At 38.6% G+C, this 15,826-nt stretch overlaps 1 protein-coding gene across 1 annotated transcript; it reads left to right on the top strand.

Moving 5' to 3' along the window:
• The first annotated feature begins 3,051 nt into the window (after positions 1-3,051).
• Positions 3,052-8,623, top strand: RSL1D1 (ribosomal L1 domain containing 1). The gene is made up of 9 exons (XM_035548833.2): positions 3,052-3,172; positions 3,252-3,391; positions 3,709-3,847; positions 4,455-4,603; positions 4,742-4,843; positions 5,439-5,532; positions 5,622-5,750; positions 6,533-6,748; positions 8,100-8,623. The coding sequence occupies exons 1-9, from the start codon at positions 3,095-3,097 to the stop codon at positions 8,430-8,432; spliced, it is 1,380 nt and encodes a 459-aa protein (XP_035404726.1). The 5' UTR covers positions 3,052-3,094; the 3' UTR covers positions 8,433-8,623.
• Positions 8,624-15,826: the final 7,203 nt, after the last annotated feature.

The following is a 15,826-nucleotide window of genomic DNA, read 5'->3' as shown; positions in this document are numbered from 1 at the left end:
AGTATGTTTTTAGTATGGGCTAACATTTACAAAAATAATTTTCATTAGAGTATTAATTTGTGAACGTGCAAAATTAAAAGTTAAAATTATTACTCTTCATAGTTTGTTCCCATTGCATACAACTCACGTACTAAGCTGAAATATTTCTTATCCAGAGATTAACTTATTTTCCCATGACAGCTCTATTAGCTATGTCAAACACCTTTCAAGAGAAAATTATCTAAGTCAGTTAAACCGCATCTACTGAAATTTAGTCACATCAAACTTAAAAAGTTGCAGGAAAATGTGCTTGGATGAGATTGATATGTGAGAAATTTGAATTTGAGTCATTAATCATAGTGACTCAAAGTAATAGTGACTAATAATAGTCTTTAATTTATCTTATTAATGCTATGCTGACCCAGTATAGTCAGGCTTCAAACGTACTGTTCAATCACCTCGCACAACACTAGCCTAGCATATTTTCAGACTTCCCTGTCATCTGACTTTATCTGTTTTATTTTAACATCTCACAATAATCTGTTGATGTTTTATTAAGGTATCTGCTGTAAAATATGCAAGGCCTATGCAGGGATAGAGCAAGGCTAATACAATTATCAGATTTTAAAATGCCACAGCTAGCATCATATGCATTAGTCCTACCAGTGCTGAAAAGATATTAATGAGTCTGCCCGATTTAGCTACTCTGGGTGGTCCTAGCCTTTCAATAATTTCTCTAATCAATACTTCATGCTACAACTACATGGCAACAAAGGATGGCTTTCATTTTTCCTGGCTAGTTTTATTTATCTTATTTGTCAAAAAGCATACAATAGAAGGTTAAAATTTCCATTTTCCAGGACTTTTTTTTCCCACTAATATCAATCAGTAAATAACCTATGTACAGCAAATTACATTGTCAATTAGTATGCAAACAACCTCCTAAACTCTATATGCCTGTCTCATTACAAACCGTGAAGACACAACTACGCAGTGTTGCAGCTGCTGCCTCAAGTCTTCCTTGGAGAAGTCTTAAAGCCATTGACTCTTTGCTGTTACTCCGTGAGCTCTGCCAGCAGAGTGAAAACATAAATCATTACATAAAGGAGCTTGTCTTGATTAGGGTATTTTAATTCCTTTCTCTTTGTACTGGCACACTGACTGAGTAACAAATTTTGTTGGAAGATATATGAAGGAATAAAGCCATAACTAAAAAAGCAAAAAGCAAGCAAAAATCTAGAGGTGAAGAGTGAGTGACCAAGACCAAGACTCCTTATTTCATGCATGTTTAACTCCTGGTTATGCAGAGCTACGTTACCCAGGTGACAGCTTATTTGCGGGATGAATGCAGAGCAGCAAAGCTGCCAGGGGACGCACAGCACAGTAAGAACAAGGTGAAAATAGCTCCAGGGTAGATCTGATGTCAATACCATGCACTTAGGCCACGTGGAACTGGATGGCATGTGTCCCACAGCTAAGCTACTTCCATGGAGTCAGTCAATGCATTTCTAAACTGGAACACAGATGCAGTAGCTCTGCCTTAGTGTTCACAAATAAGGAATAAAGGGTTTGACATGTGACAGTCAATGGTGGCCTCAACTGTAGTGACCAGGAAATAGCAGAGTTCAAGATGCTGACGTGTGCAAGGAAGGTGAGTAGCAGACTTCAGGAAAGGGACTACGGTTTATTCAGGGAAACAGGAGGTGGCACTCCATGGGAGGCAGCTCTGAAGGGTAAAGGAGCTCAGAAAAGCTGGCAGCAGGTCTTCAAGGACAACCTCTTCAAATCTTAACAAAGGTATCTCCTGATACTCAGGAAAACAAGTAGATCCATCAGGAGTTTGTCTTGGCTAAACAGGGAGTTTATGGCAGCACTCCAGTGCAAAAAGACAGTAATGCAGGAGGTAAAATCAAGGACAGACCACAAAGAAGGGATCTAGAAACATTGCTCAGGCATGTAGGTATTGTCACAGGATAATCAAAGCTCACCTAGAGCTGAAACTGGCCAAGAATATCAAGGGCAACAAGAACAGCTTCCAATGCTTTGAAAGGAAACTGGGCAAGGGTCCCAGTGACGTGAGAGGAGTGAGTGGTCCACCTACTCTCAAAAAGCACCAAGAGGGCAATCCAGGAGCCACAAACCAGTCATCCTCACTTGGGCCCTGGAAAAATCATGGAACAAGTCCTCTTGAGATAGAGGAAGCAGCTGCTTGTGAACAATCAGCATGGACTGACCATGTGCAAATCATGCCTGCCCATCGTGATTACTTTCCATGACAAAATTACTGAATTTATGGATGAGGAGAACAGAGTGGATGGCATTTACCTCACCTTTAGCATATTTTTCAAGTCTCCCACAGTCTTCTGGTATCTTAAATATTATGGTCCGGGGGGGTGGGCAACCAACTGGCTAGTGACTACCTGGAAAATGGGGTTCTGAGGGCAGAGGTAATGGCTTGTACTCTACCTGAAGGCCGCTAAAAAGCAGGGTACCACTGGGTTTTACTCTGGGACGCATTCTGTTTAACATCTATCAGTCACCTGGAGCACAGTCTCACTAAGTTTGTAGATGATATCAAACTCAGGGACCAGTCAAAACCCTTTTGTACAGAAGGACCTAGACAAGCCTGAGGGATTAGGCAACACAAATATCTGTCCATATTCAACAAAGATAAACACAACCTTGCACTTGGGAAGGAGTAGTGCCAACACAGGCTGGGCAGTGACTGGGGAGCAGCTCTGCTGGGAAGGACGGGGGGGGACAGACAGCAGGCTGGGCATGAGCCGGCTAAACGTGCTCCCTGCAGGCAGCTCCCTGCAGGCAGCTGTACACCGCCGCACCGGGCTGTGACAGGAATCCTGTGTACCATGAGGACACGGGCAGGCGAACCAGAGCTGACAGAGCGGGAGCTCCCCCGGGGGCCGCAAAGAGCCGACCGGAAGCAGCCGCGGGCGGCCGGCCCGTACTTTTTGAGCCGGTCGGGCCGGGGCCGCCCTCCCTGAGGTAATGCCGCCTGCCGGGGACACGGCGCCCAGCCGGGCCCGGCCCCGCTGGCCTCCCGCCGCCAGGCCGCGCCCGCTCCCGGGAGGGACGGAAGGGGCGGCCGGGCCCCGCCATGTCCCGGAAGGCGGCGGCCACACGTGGCGGCGGGGGAGTCATGGCCGGAGGGTCGGGGCGGCTGGAGCGCGGACAGGTACCGCGGGGAGCCGGACGGAGCGGTTCGGGCTTGGCTTGGTTTGGCTTTGCTTCAAGTGCGGCCGGTGCCGTTGCAGGTGCGGAAGGCGGTGGAGGCCCTGCTGGCTTTCTCCAGGAGCAAGGCGAAGGGAGACGCGCTGCTCCTCAACGAGAGCGACAGCCTGCACCTCCTGGTGACCGTGTGGAAGATTCCGCGGGTGGCGCAGATCATCAAAATGTAAGGCACCGGCCCGCGGGGGGCCTCCCGTCCTTCGGCGTGCCAAGGGCCCTGCGGTGGTTAGGGGCTCGGGGAGTGCACTTCCACGGCCCTAGCACTGCTTTTAGCTGTACCCTGCCGTGCTGAGAAAGCTTACATCGCTTTGTCTGGGTGTCAGCGCTACCCAGCTTCACTGGGTGCAAGCATGGTGCGGAGCATGGATGGTCCATCTCCTCCCAGGATATCTGTGCTACCTGCTCTAATGATCTTTGTAGACAATGTAGACCTACTTCTGAAAAAAACTTCTGTCTCCTCTCCATCTCCTTTCCTCGCTGTAGACCACTGCCACACAGCATCCGAACAGAAACAGCTGAGGTTTGCCTGTTCACAAAGGATGAAGCGAATTTGTCTGCAGAACAGACTGAAAATCTGTACAGGAAACTTTTGACCCAGAATGGGATCACAAGTGTTAGTCAGGTAAGAGAGATGACGATATAGCACAGTACTGTTGTGTCTTTCTTCTTGAGTAGAAAGGGAAAAAAGTCCACTGCTTAGTATTCTAATCTCAGCAGTTCTGAGTTAACAATCTCAAGTAAGATTTTTTTGTGACTATTCAAATTGTATGTTTTCCAAGCTTAAAAATTTACTCAAAATCATTTCAATTTAAGACTATGCCTTTAGCAATCAGATGTAGTGGTTAGATAAATACTCAATATTTGGTTTGATTTTTTTCAATTGTTTACTCACAATACAAAAGAATATTCAAGTCCTTTGCAACTGGATTGGATCACTTATGCTACCCTCAGTAAAATTGGAAAATATTTTCTATTGCTGTATTTATCTTGATGTAGGTATTACCATGTGCTCTAGTTTTGTTTGGTGATGTGCAGTTGCTGTGCAAGAGATCCATGTCATCTGATTGTTTAAAAACTACTGTATCCTTTTTCTATCAGTTGTCTTCAACATTCTAAAATAATTCTTGACCAACTAGCAGTTATGCAAGTTAATTTTATTTTATAAGGTTATAAGAAATATTCTATGCTGCGTTTTCAATGGTGGGACTAAACTGTTACTTTCATTGTAGGTGATCTCATACAAAACTCTTAAAAAAGAGTATAAACCGTTTGAAGCAAAGCGTCGCCTCCTGAACAGATTCGATCTCTTCCTGTCTGATGACCGAATTAGAAGGCTTTTGCCCTCACATTTAGGAAAACATTTCTATGAAAGGAAAAAGTAGGTCTATAAATTCTGTCTATCAGTTTTGCATTGTTACTACTTTAAGATTTAATTCTTTTTACTAAAGTTTTGCTTAGTTATTTGGTAGTTTGTTTTTTTTAATTATTATTTTTCCCTCCACCTTTTCTTTTTTAGGGCACCATTATGTGTTAACCTAAAAGCCAACAATCTTGCTAAGGAGTTTCAAAAACATATCCAGGGTACAACACTCCCAGTTACCAACAAAGGGTGCTGTTAGTAAGTATGAGGAGTTTAATACTTCACAGGAAGGTCTATTGCACCTTAACTGTAGGAATTTTGAATTGTTTATTCCATTAACATGCAAATAAGATGTTAAGGGTCACCATTCCAGGTATGGGTCATTCTGAACCTTAGAAAAGAAATATAAACCAACAAACCGTATAAAGAGATCAGTAATTCTACTTACTAAGAAGTCTTACTCTAAAGTTTTTTTCCTTGTTGCTAAGGAATTTCTAGGCAACTATCACTGTCAATCAGCATGTACAGTCATAGAAAAATATGGCTGTTCAATTAGATAAAAACCACTTCCAAGATACTGTCTTCTTATGAGACTCTTTTTAACGTATTGTGCATCTAAACTAATCTTGATGTAAATCTATCTTAGCAATAAAAGACAGAAATTGCATTTCATAATATTAAAATGGTTAATACAGGTAACTCTATTCTGACTGTTGATATGAAAGACTTAGTGATAGTCAGCCATCTTCCATGAAAGCTAAAATCATTGCAGATAAGTGGTCTTCTGTTTTATTTCTGGGAATACTGAAGAACAAGTAACTTAGTATGTTTATTTACTCTTCTCTGTTTTCAGTACAACACGTATAGGTCACACTGGAATGAAAGCTGGTGAGATAGTAGATAACATCATTGCAGCAGCTAAAGTGATTGATAAGAAGTTACCAAAGGTACTGCTGATTGATTGCATCAGATTATGAACTAACTTGCCTTTAGCCTTCTTATTTTTAAATTATGTATGTTTTTTTTGTTGTTGCAGAACTGGAAAAATGTGAAAGTTCTTCACCTCAAGACACTTAAATCAGTTGCACTTCCAATTTTTACTGCACGTATCTCCAACTTAAATGAGCTTGACAGACAGCCAGTTGTTGATAGAAAGGAAGGAGAGGTAAAAAAAAGAAAAATCTTCAAACTTGCCGTAAAACCAGATCAGAACCATTAGCTCTTTGGCTTCTTTTTATGCGTTATAGCAACTAATGTGTTGGGCTTACAAGCTTGAGCCATGGATTCCAGGCAGCTATGGCCACAAAGTTATTAGGCACTCCTGACTGAGCACTTCCCATACACAGTAACAAGAAATCACTGAAACTCCCTTAAATGTTATAAAGCAAATTAGAAATAAATAAGCTAAGAGTTTCTAGTCTTGAAACATAGATTCAACTGAGACTCACTCTTGAAACTCTTGCTTGAATAGTGTATTTGTCTTCTGAAACTACATTCATTAACATATACATGGATTTAGACTATGCATCCATTATATATTTGCTAATCAGTGGCATAGGAGCCTGTGAATTATTCAGATATTTGTATATTATTTTGCCAGGATGGGAGGGGAGGGCTTCATCTACATTAATTAAAAAAAAAAAGCTATTCCTTTGTACTTGGTTCTATTATGTTCCAATTTCTAAAACAAATGGGGAGCATATATATACAACTTCAAGACTAATTTTTACATTGTTTTCATTTATTTATGAGGTGTTTTTGAGGAACTTCTCCTATGCTGAATGTAACACATTTTCATGTTTTCCTTATGGTTGACCAGTCCAGGTTTACTGAAGAACTTTTCAATTGATGTTGCTAGACTGTCTTATTCTTAACTGTATTAAAACAATTGTTATGTTTAGAAATGTTATGGGGAGTTGTCTGAGGTGTACTTCCTTTCCTTTGTAGAAGGGAAAGAAGAAGAAGAAGAAAACGAAGAAGGCAGCTAAAAAAGTGAATTCAAGTCAAATTACTGTGAAAACGAAAAATAAGGATGCTGCTGCAACCCAGGAACTTGTGATTAAAGAAAAAGTAGAAGTAGTCCAAGAACCAGATGAACATGATGATGAAGAAGAAATTCCACAACTGGTGCCTATGCAAATAACCAGCCTAGCTGAGCTAAAGGTAATTATTTAAAAATATTGAGAAACTTACATTTTAGTTAAAACTAAATACTATGAACTATGTAAATCATTCATTGCTCCTTAGGGAATAATGTGTTTTAACGCACTTCAGATGAATTGAATTTTCTTAAAAATATCATGAAAGCAAGATCTGTGTGTATATGGGGGGATGCTCTGAGGATTTATTTACTTATTTTTAGTTAATTCCTCTTACAAAGGAAGCCAGTGTTTATTGTCCTTTTTATTGTTTTCCTAAATAGTGGCAATTTTGTCTAGCTCATAACAGGTCTGAAGTCAGAAGAAAGGGTAAAATGAGAAACAGTTGATACGTTAATAAATCAGTAACTTACTTGATTAATTCAAAATTTCTTATAAAGTTAAATTTTTATGTATTTTAATGCATCATCTATCGAGTGCAGAACTTGAAAAACAAATGCATGCGTTCTCTAGGACAGTAATATACAACATTAACAGTCACATAATATACATTACAGTATTTCATGCAAGCTGCTAGCTCTTATAGATTTACTGTTGTAGATATTGAAGGTAGCATGGATTGTGTCACATGTCTGCAAAACAACCAAACTCACAGTACTCGCATGTCTAACAAATACCTAGTGGACAGAAATGGGTGAATAAAACAGTAATGCTTTTAAATTCAAATCAGTTTTACTACACTTGTGATTAGAGCGTATCTTTCAACTCTTAACTGTGTATCTGTTCAGGGATATCTAGACTACCACTACGATTATGTGCAGCCCAGTAAAACAAAAAGTCGTACAGCTTGCTTCAAGCTGCTGTCACGCAGCAGGCCTCTGTCAGCTCACACGATGTGATTGCCAGAGCCATGGAATAGGTACAGTTGGAGTTGAGTTGTATGAGTTATTCTGGTGTCAGCAGCCTTCTTCCCTGAGGGCTGTTTGGGAATATGTGATGATCTCTAGGGAATACTGGGCCTAGTGCACATGTAAAAACGCAGTTTGTGTGTGTACAGATGGACTCTGCATAGAGTTGATCTCTGGAATCTATTAAGCCCAAATGCAGGACAAGAAGGGGGCTGTGGTTTAAATTCTGCCATCATAACAGTTCAATGACTTGGTTAACCAGGAAGGTGAACATCCTCATATCTGTTCAATCTACTTAGTAACTATTTTGTTAATTTTTCATGATTTAGTTCTGTGTTTAGTCCTCTGTTTCCAGCCTGAAATGTGAAAAAATCATTTGGGCTAGGGAATAGTACAATCGATAGAAAGCATTTGTCATTTAGAATGGTTTTCATTGATCCCTCTTGAAAAAACAGTGGAGATGTTTGTTATTTGGAAGGATAATGCTCTTTTATGTCTTAATTACAGGAAGTGGAACCAAATCAGAGTCCAGTAGAAAGTGACAACCTGGGCAAGAAAACAAAAGCAACCCTTGGTAAGAGAAAGAAACAACCTCTAGATGCTGAGACTCCAAAAACAAAACATGCAGATGTGCAGATGTCACCAAAACAGAAAAAAGCCAAGCAGCTCAGCATGCCAAAGGAAGCAATAAAAGAAAAAGAGCTGAAAAAGACTCCCAAAAAGCCTGAAGCAAAGTCTTTTGCAACACCTAAAGCTGGGAAACTAGTACAGTCAGACAAGAAATCTTCCAGAACACCAAAGCAAACACCCAAGAAAGTGGGCAGGCCAGAGTCAGCGTGATTGTTGTCTATTGTAACTTTTTTATATAGTCATTCAGTTGTGTCTTTTTAGAAAAGAAGCATATTCATGGAATAACATACCTGGTTAAGAAAATCTCATCGTAAGAGCTTTTTTCACTGGCTTGTAATGATTCATTTATGTTTTCTTCTAATGGATGAGCTGGAACAAATAAACACATCATTTTAATTGGCTTTATTTATTACCTTATCTTTTTCCTAGTCCAAACTGAAAGTACCCAAATTCATTAAGTGTCAAAGAACAGGGAAGGGACTATTCCAGATAAAAGTGGAGAAATATTGCATAAGTGACATTCTCCAGAAGCATAATTTGGTAGTGGTATGAAAAAGGGCTGAAATAAAAACTGTGTATTCCAAGAAAGACAATCTATTTAACGTGATTTAAAACATGAAATCACTGCTGCCATTTTTCTTGAATTGTTCAATATAATGAAAATGTGTTATTACAGATATTCAAGTTAGCAGCCTGATTACAAGCAAAAGTGTTTTTTTTTTTAAGCTATTTTTTTACCAAGGGTATATTTATAAAGTATGGAAAACTAATTTTAAAACCATCAATTCTTGAATTCACAGAACTGTCACTATGAGAGGGGGATAAAATGTACTGGTTACTGTCTTTCTCACACTGCAGAAACTATTGGAATGCGTTTTTTTTTTCAGTATCAAGTAATACAAATTTTTTTCCTAACAGTTTTTGGGTGAGTTTATTTTCACTATATGCAGAGCTCCTCTGTGACTTGGAGCCCCTGTCTGTATCTGCTGTGTCTCATTTCATCATCTGCCTGAACTGTTAATAGTGTTTTTCATGTCATGATGTCCACGCAGTTTTGCCTTGGAAACAGTTTTGGTTTTTTTGTCTGTCTTGCTCTGACTTTTTAAATCTGTTTTTCTTGCTATAACTATTCTAGCTTGAAATCTGTGTTTTGTCTGCATACAACTTCTTTTGAGTTCTTTCTTCTTATTCTTTATGTAGCACTGTGTGGATCTGTTACAAGGGAAAAGATGCAGCCTTCCTTTCTCCAGTTCTCCTTCCTGGGGTTAGAGATGTCTGTTCTTCCTTAGAAGCAGAGTATAGTAATATAATCATCTACATCCTCTTGTGGAGTACTTCTCAGTTTGACATTTTCCATTCCAACCTGTACTTTATTGGAAATACAGGAGGATCTAATGATTCTCAAGAACTGATACTAAAATCTTTTCCTGGCTTTTCCTTCAGCAGGTCTGATAATTGAATGCAAAATCTGTCTTCCTTACATTTCAACAAGAAGTCTTCTTCCTATCTATATACAGGTTCTGCAGCAGTATCCTTCAGAGAATGCTATTCCATACAGTACTTCACCTCTAAATAATCTGTCTGCAAATACAAACTTGCTTCAGTGGTTAAAAAAAATAAATAAATACAGCTATATCTTTCACTTCAAACAAATCTTCTGGTTTCTAAAGCTTGCTTCCTCTTGGGTGACATTATTTCTCTTTGAAGGATGTTTATCTGCGTGCTCAAGTTCAGTTGTAGAATGGATAAAAATGATGTTCTCATTGCAAGACCACAGTTTATGTGAGCTCTTTCCTGCCACCTCACTTCCAAATTCTCTATTTTTTAGTTAATGCTATGGCTGAAATCTAGGGACTTCACTGTTCAATGTGCTTCTGCTTCATGTAGCAGACACCTGTCTCTTATGATTTTAGTTAGTCTTAAACTACAAAACTACTATTTAAACTACAGACATCAATTTCTTAAATTACAGGTTTGACTATATCTTCTTTAAACCCTCATGCTTGTCTTCCCTTTGCTCTCCTGCCATATAAGGCAGGCCTGTCACAATTTAAAATCCTTCTTCGTAATTCTTAAACCCTGTTAATGTATTGGCTTTCCAGCTAATGAGACCATTTTGTTCAAAGGTTTCTAACTGATCCTTCTATGGTGTTTGTAACATTTCAGGAGACAGAACTGGTTCTTTTCCCTACACCTCAAATAAAAAGATTATCTTGCAAGTAAAGTCATGCTTATCAGTATAGTCTCATCTTTCTTTACACTCACTAGATTTGTTTTTCGAAGCTGTAATATTACTGAGACAGACTATTTTTGATTTGTTTGCATAGCAAGGGGAATAGGGCTCTGGTCAATGATAAGGGTTCCTAGACACTATTTGAGTACAAATAATAAACTGATTAGTTTCAGTTGTTTCAATGTCAAATATTTTTCCTTTTTAACATAATATATAAAATATACTGCAAGTGTATTTGCATTTAATATTTTTATAGCCACATTTTCATGTTTTAGATTTCAGTTCTTAGCAGTTTAAGCAGTTGATACTGCAGCTGTTTGCTAGCCATTAAATGGAAAAGTAACATAGCACATAGAAGCTCAGACCAAAATTGAACTACAGTTTAGAGAAATATCTGCAGTCTATATCAGGCAGATGACAATTTCTAGGCTGGGATACAACATAAGGCAGTCTTTACCATATATATCACCCTAGCTTCTTCTTACTCAACTTCTTAATGAAACATTTTTCAGGGAAAATAACAAAATATATGTATTTATTCATTGAAATCCAAGAATATATGTATTTTAATAAATGTGAGAAGTGAGATCAATCTTTAAAAAAAAAAACAAAACAGTATGCTTTCTGTCTATGGAAGGAAATGAATCCCAAATCTGTAATTTGATAGAAGAAGACACTTTCCTAAGCTACCTTACTGGTCTTTTTACTTGTATCTTTGTACATGTTGACCATTTATTCTTTGTGACATCAAGCAAAATTTCCTTACCTCCACTTCTGGGACCTGTTTCTGCTACAAGAACAATTGAGGGTATCCCTGCATGCTGGTCACAGTAGAGTTGTTCCCTCCATCTGAAAAACACCAAACACTATATGAATTCAGAGGTGCCACCAAAGTGAATCAGTCCCACAAAAGCATGAAAAACGCACTGAAGAACTGAAAAGTTGTATACTTGGAAGTTGCATGGAATAACCAAATTGTTTCTTTCTCTATGATTAGTTCGCATACTTGGAGAGAATAAAAGGCAGACTTGTGATGGAAAGCTCTAGTGGTATAAATCTTCATTAACAATATATTCCTCAAATTCATAAAAGAAGATAAACCAACAGTCTGTAACCAGCCTAATTTGCAGAGTTCCAAAAAAACAGCCTAATCTCCTATTTAGGATATCCTGTATTAAGATTTGCTGCCTACAAAGTGATTAGGTACTAAATAAAAAGTGATAAACAAGTCACTAAAGAATATGAAAAGATTCTGTTTGATCCAGGGTGTCAACTTTCTGTAACCCATGACACCCTGTTCTGATCTACCACAAACTTTTTTTTTCTTTCTTTTTAAATCAATGAATAAATGAACCTTAGCCAAAATAGCAAGTCTGTCTCAATGATCTGTTAGATCCATGCTAACAGAAGATCTAATTCTTGACCAAAAATAATCCTATTGCTTTCTAGTCTGGCCTGCAAAATATCACTTCACTTCCATAATAGTGAAGTTAAGAGAGTAGATGCAGAACTCACCTCCATTTTTGGAAACATGTTTTTGCATCTAATAATTCATGATAAAATAAATCATTTGTTAGTTAGTAGATATGCAGAAAATTAGGAAATGAAGATCATAACTTCTGTCTGTGTAATTAACAGTGATTCATACTAGCCTGTAGGTGCTAGAAAAGCACATCCTTCGCACTGGAAAAATTAACAAGCACTGCTTGAAAATTCTACAGCAGTTTGAGGCAATTTACGTTGGGATTGCAGTAGCCTTGCCTTTATGGTCATAGCAGCTCTGGAATTCATAGCTAGGTAAGATGTAAAGCACCTGATGAAGCTACAAACTAAGCCACTGCGGAGAAAGTACATATAATTTCTACGCTCTATATAGCAGAATTTGTTCCTTTTCAAGTTGCAAAGTATCCAGGATTCTGACAGTTAACTAAGATGTGACACTACTGATGCAGTTTTCACTTTTCCTATAAGTAATGTACTCTTTTATTTAAAAAATACATATATATGTATATCTAGAGTTAATAACATTGGGGTAATAATTTAACATAGCCATCACAGATCTTCATTTGGAGACATTTGTAGTAGTCACCCTTGCTTAGAATCAGTAAGTTAACACAGTTAACAGAGTTACATTTCTCAACTCATCAGAGTGTGTTGAAGAGCAGTGTTAAAAGATGGAGGTAAATTTATTTTGTTTATTCAGGACACTATTTCTTAGTTATGTTTTCTTTGTGTAAGAGGCCTAGGGAAACTTGACACTTTCCAAACAAAAAAGGAAGAAATAAGAAAAACTCATATTCATTCCAAATAAACTGAAACTGTGCCTATTGCTGATGCATTACAGAATCAAATCTGGTATATAACATGATTGTTTTCAATTAAATAATTACAACTATCAAGCTGAAAAGACAAAACCATCTCTTCACTTCCTTTATATAAGCACCCATAAAATGAAATAAATAATAAAATATAATAAATCAATTGTCTATGCTGTCGGAAGCAGCTGAGGGGAAAAGCACCCCCTCTAAGGCTAAGCTGATTTAGCTCTGCAACACAAATTGATAGGAATTAAGTTCAGCCTTACAAGAACAGCTAACAGGTACTAGTCAAGGCTGAGCCATTGTGGTAATGAGCATCAGGAGACTAAAACAAATCAAGTATGTACCTGGATAAATGCTTAGAGACATGTATAGACCAAGCAATTTATAGATCATTTCAATTTTCTCAAAGGTGGGAAGAAAGGAGGAATGAACCATAAAAACCATTTGTGGTGCGTCTAGTAAAAAAGTCTTACAATAAAGTTGTACTGCCACAAGTTCTGTCAGGAGTCACAAGTTTGAAATGGGGCCTTTGGTTAAGTTCTTACATAACAGTTCAACAGTGCTATTTGCTTTCAGCTTAGGTGAGACTGTTTTTTAAGTAGAAAAGTATTTCTTTTAACTTCTCTATTAAGAGTGTAAAACAATTAAGTAATTGTCAAGGCATATATTAGCTCTTGAAGTGCTTCGAGAAGTAGAAACAATGCTTTCTTTACATGGCTTATATCTCCTTGCATTAACTGCTTCATGGAGACTGAGTAATAGCCATTTTTTTTGTGTGAATTGTTTGTGTGAACTTAAACTTCCTTTAGAAGAACTGAAAGCAGAGTGGCTATACAGAGGATAGAAGGGAAGAGGAAATCAGTAACATTTAAAACATCAGCATTCTCACACACACACAAAAAGTAATCTGGTTCATTTTTACTATTTGCAGCAAGAGCTGAAAGTAAACTTGCTGTTAGGTCAAAGAAAGCTTCTGTAAGAAGTCTTTTAGTTGAAAGTTTTGATAAAGATATTACCAAAATATATGCTCTAGTAGTACACAGTGAGGTTGTTTTGTACAGAATTAATTTTATGTTGCTCATTTGTTCTCCATGCTTGTATTAAAGTGGGAACTAACACATGTCCATTATAAAGAAAACCTGGAGTCAAAAACTAAATCTTTCAAAAAGAAACCTACAATGAAACAATTTAGTGCAGCTAACTTGCTAATTATTATTCTACTGAAGCCAATAAATAAATAAATAAATAAAGTCTGCTGAACTACTTCCTCTTGCCAAGAGATGGAACAGCTAGGTTATCTTCTACTCTGATTTATATGGCTGGATGCTTTTTAAAGAATCAAATGCAGATGTATTCCACATGTTAGTAATTTCAGCAGTGTCAAGTCTTGACCTCTGAGCTCTTCCTTAAAAATGGATTTCCATGGGCAGATTAATAGGAAAGAAAAATACCATCTGTCCAGGATTATTAATAGTGACTTCTATTTAAACTTCCTTCAGTGCTTCTTACTCCATTGTACTAAGACCTGCCCTCTCCCCCATCAACCTTCAGATTAAGCATAATGATCATAGCCAACCACCAAAATATATATATGACAAAATTGTATATGACTGTTGGAATTCCCTGTTGTCAGAATAAGTGTATAACCCTAAAATTAGCTTGACTTCCTAAAACTGTCCTGAATTAATAGAATAATAATAATAATAAAACTAAGTAGGTATATGAACCTCACTCAAATTTGCATAACTGGTAAATTCCTTCTCTTACACTTCTGAGAAGGACAAAAGTTAGAACATTACTTAACACAAGGCAGAATAGGAACTAATAAAACCACGGGTGTTTTATTGAAGCTAGGTTTAAACTTTAAAATGCAAAAGATATTTGAAATAAATCAAGGAGAATAGCAGAACAGGCTTTTTGAGACCTAGGACCACTTCTGTCTTAACGATTATAGTACCAAAGTGAAAGATATTTTATTGTTGAAGTAGTGTATTTTTAACTTTTATTATTATTATTATTATACAGATAATTTCAGCTTGTGTCTTCCTAAGGATGCCTTTTATGGAATAACATCAGGAAGGCAAGCAATCCCTAAAGAAGTGGCTTCATCTAGTTTTGATTCTCCATCTCCAGCAGGAGCAGTGATATGTGAACCAAGTGCTATGATTGAAATCGAGAGTCAATGGTTTTAGTGCAGTAAACCAATCGTGCTCCTTGTCACTGTTGTCCTCAGTGAAATTGTTCTTGGCACACTGTGGTAAATATGTGGAAGTCGCATGTACTCTCAGGCCTTTGCATCTTTTCATTGGTTTGATATTTCTGCTTACTGGAATAGTGTGGCTACCCATCATTAAACAATTTGTTAGAAAAGCCTCCTGAGGGTATATGCATGAAAGCCTACAGCTGTATATAGTTCTTGGGCTTGGGGACGTGGAGTGCTAGAAGGTGGGAGGATATGTGCCAGGTCATTAACTCTCACAAGACTGAACTGAAATATGCAGCTTGCCTTTTACATAATAGTTTTACCTGCTGGGTTTTTCACCTCTATCCCTGCATTCACAACCAGCTTCCTGCTTATTAACGTGAAGTTGTATTCTGACTGCTCTTTTTAAGCCAATCTCCTCAAGCATGTAGTTAAAGCACTCTATATGAGCTTACAGGTGTACATTATATTTGCCTTGCAAATCCCCTGTCCAGTAGGAACTGCCTCATCTTGCAGGTGTGGAACAGGTACCTTTACCTCAAGACTTCTTCTGGCGTTCCTCCCTTCTGGGGAGGAGCTGGCTGCACATCAGCCAGCTGAGGCAAAAACCTCACCTCGGGGCCCAGCTTACCTGCGGGAACACCCGCAGCCTCCAAGCCCCGCTCTTCCCTCACAAAGCGGGGCAGCGCCGCGACGACCCGTCCACACACAGCAGCGGCCTCAACGCGTCAGGGGCAGGAGGCAGCAGCCTGGAGGCGGCGCCCGACACCCAAGGGAGAAGCCCGGCTGCAGAGACGGGGCTCCGGGCGGCTATAGGGAGCCTAAGGGCGGCCGCCTCCCTCCCGCC

The sequence above is a fragment of the Cygnus atratus genome, chromosome 15 (assembly GCF_013377495.2).
Source record: "Cygnus atratus isolate AKBS03 ecotype Queensland, Australia chromosome 15, CAtr_DNAZoo_HiC_assembly, whole genome shotgun sequence".
NCBI classification, from domain to species: Eukaryota; Metazoa; Chordata; class Aves; order Anseriformes; family Anatidae; genus Cygnus; species Cygnus atratus.
The sequence above is the reverse complement of the archived record's forward strand: the minus strand, read 5'-3'. Positions and strand labels throughout refer to the sequence as shown.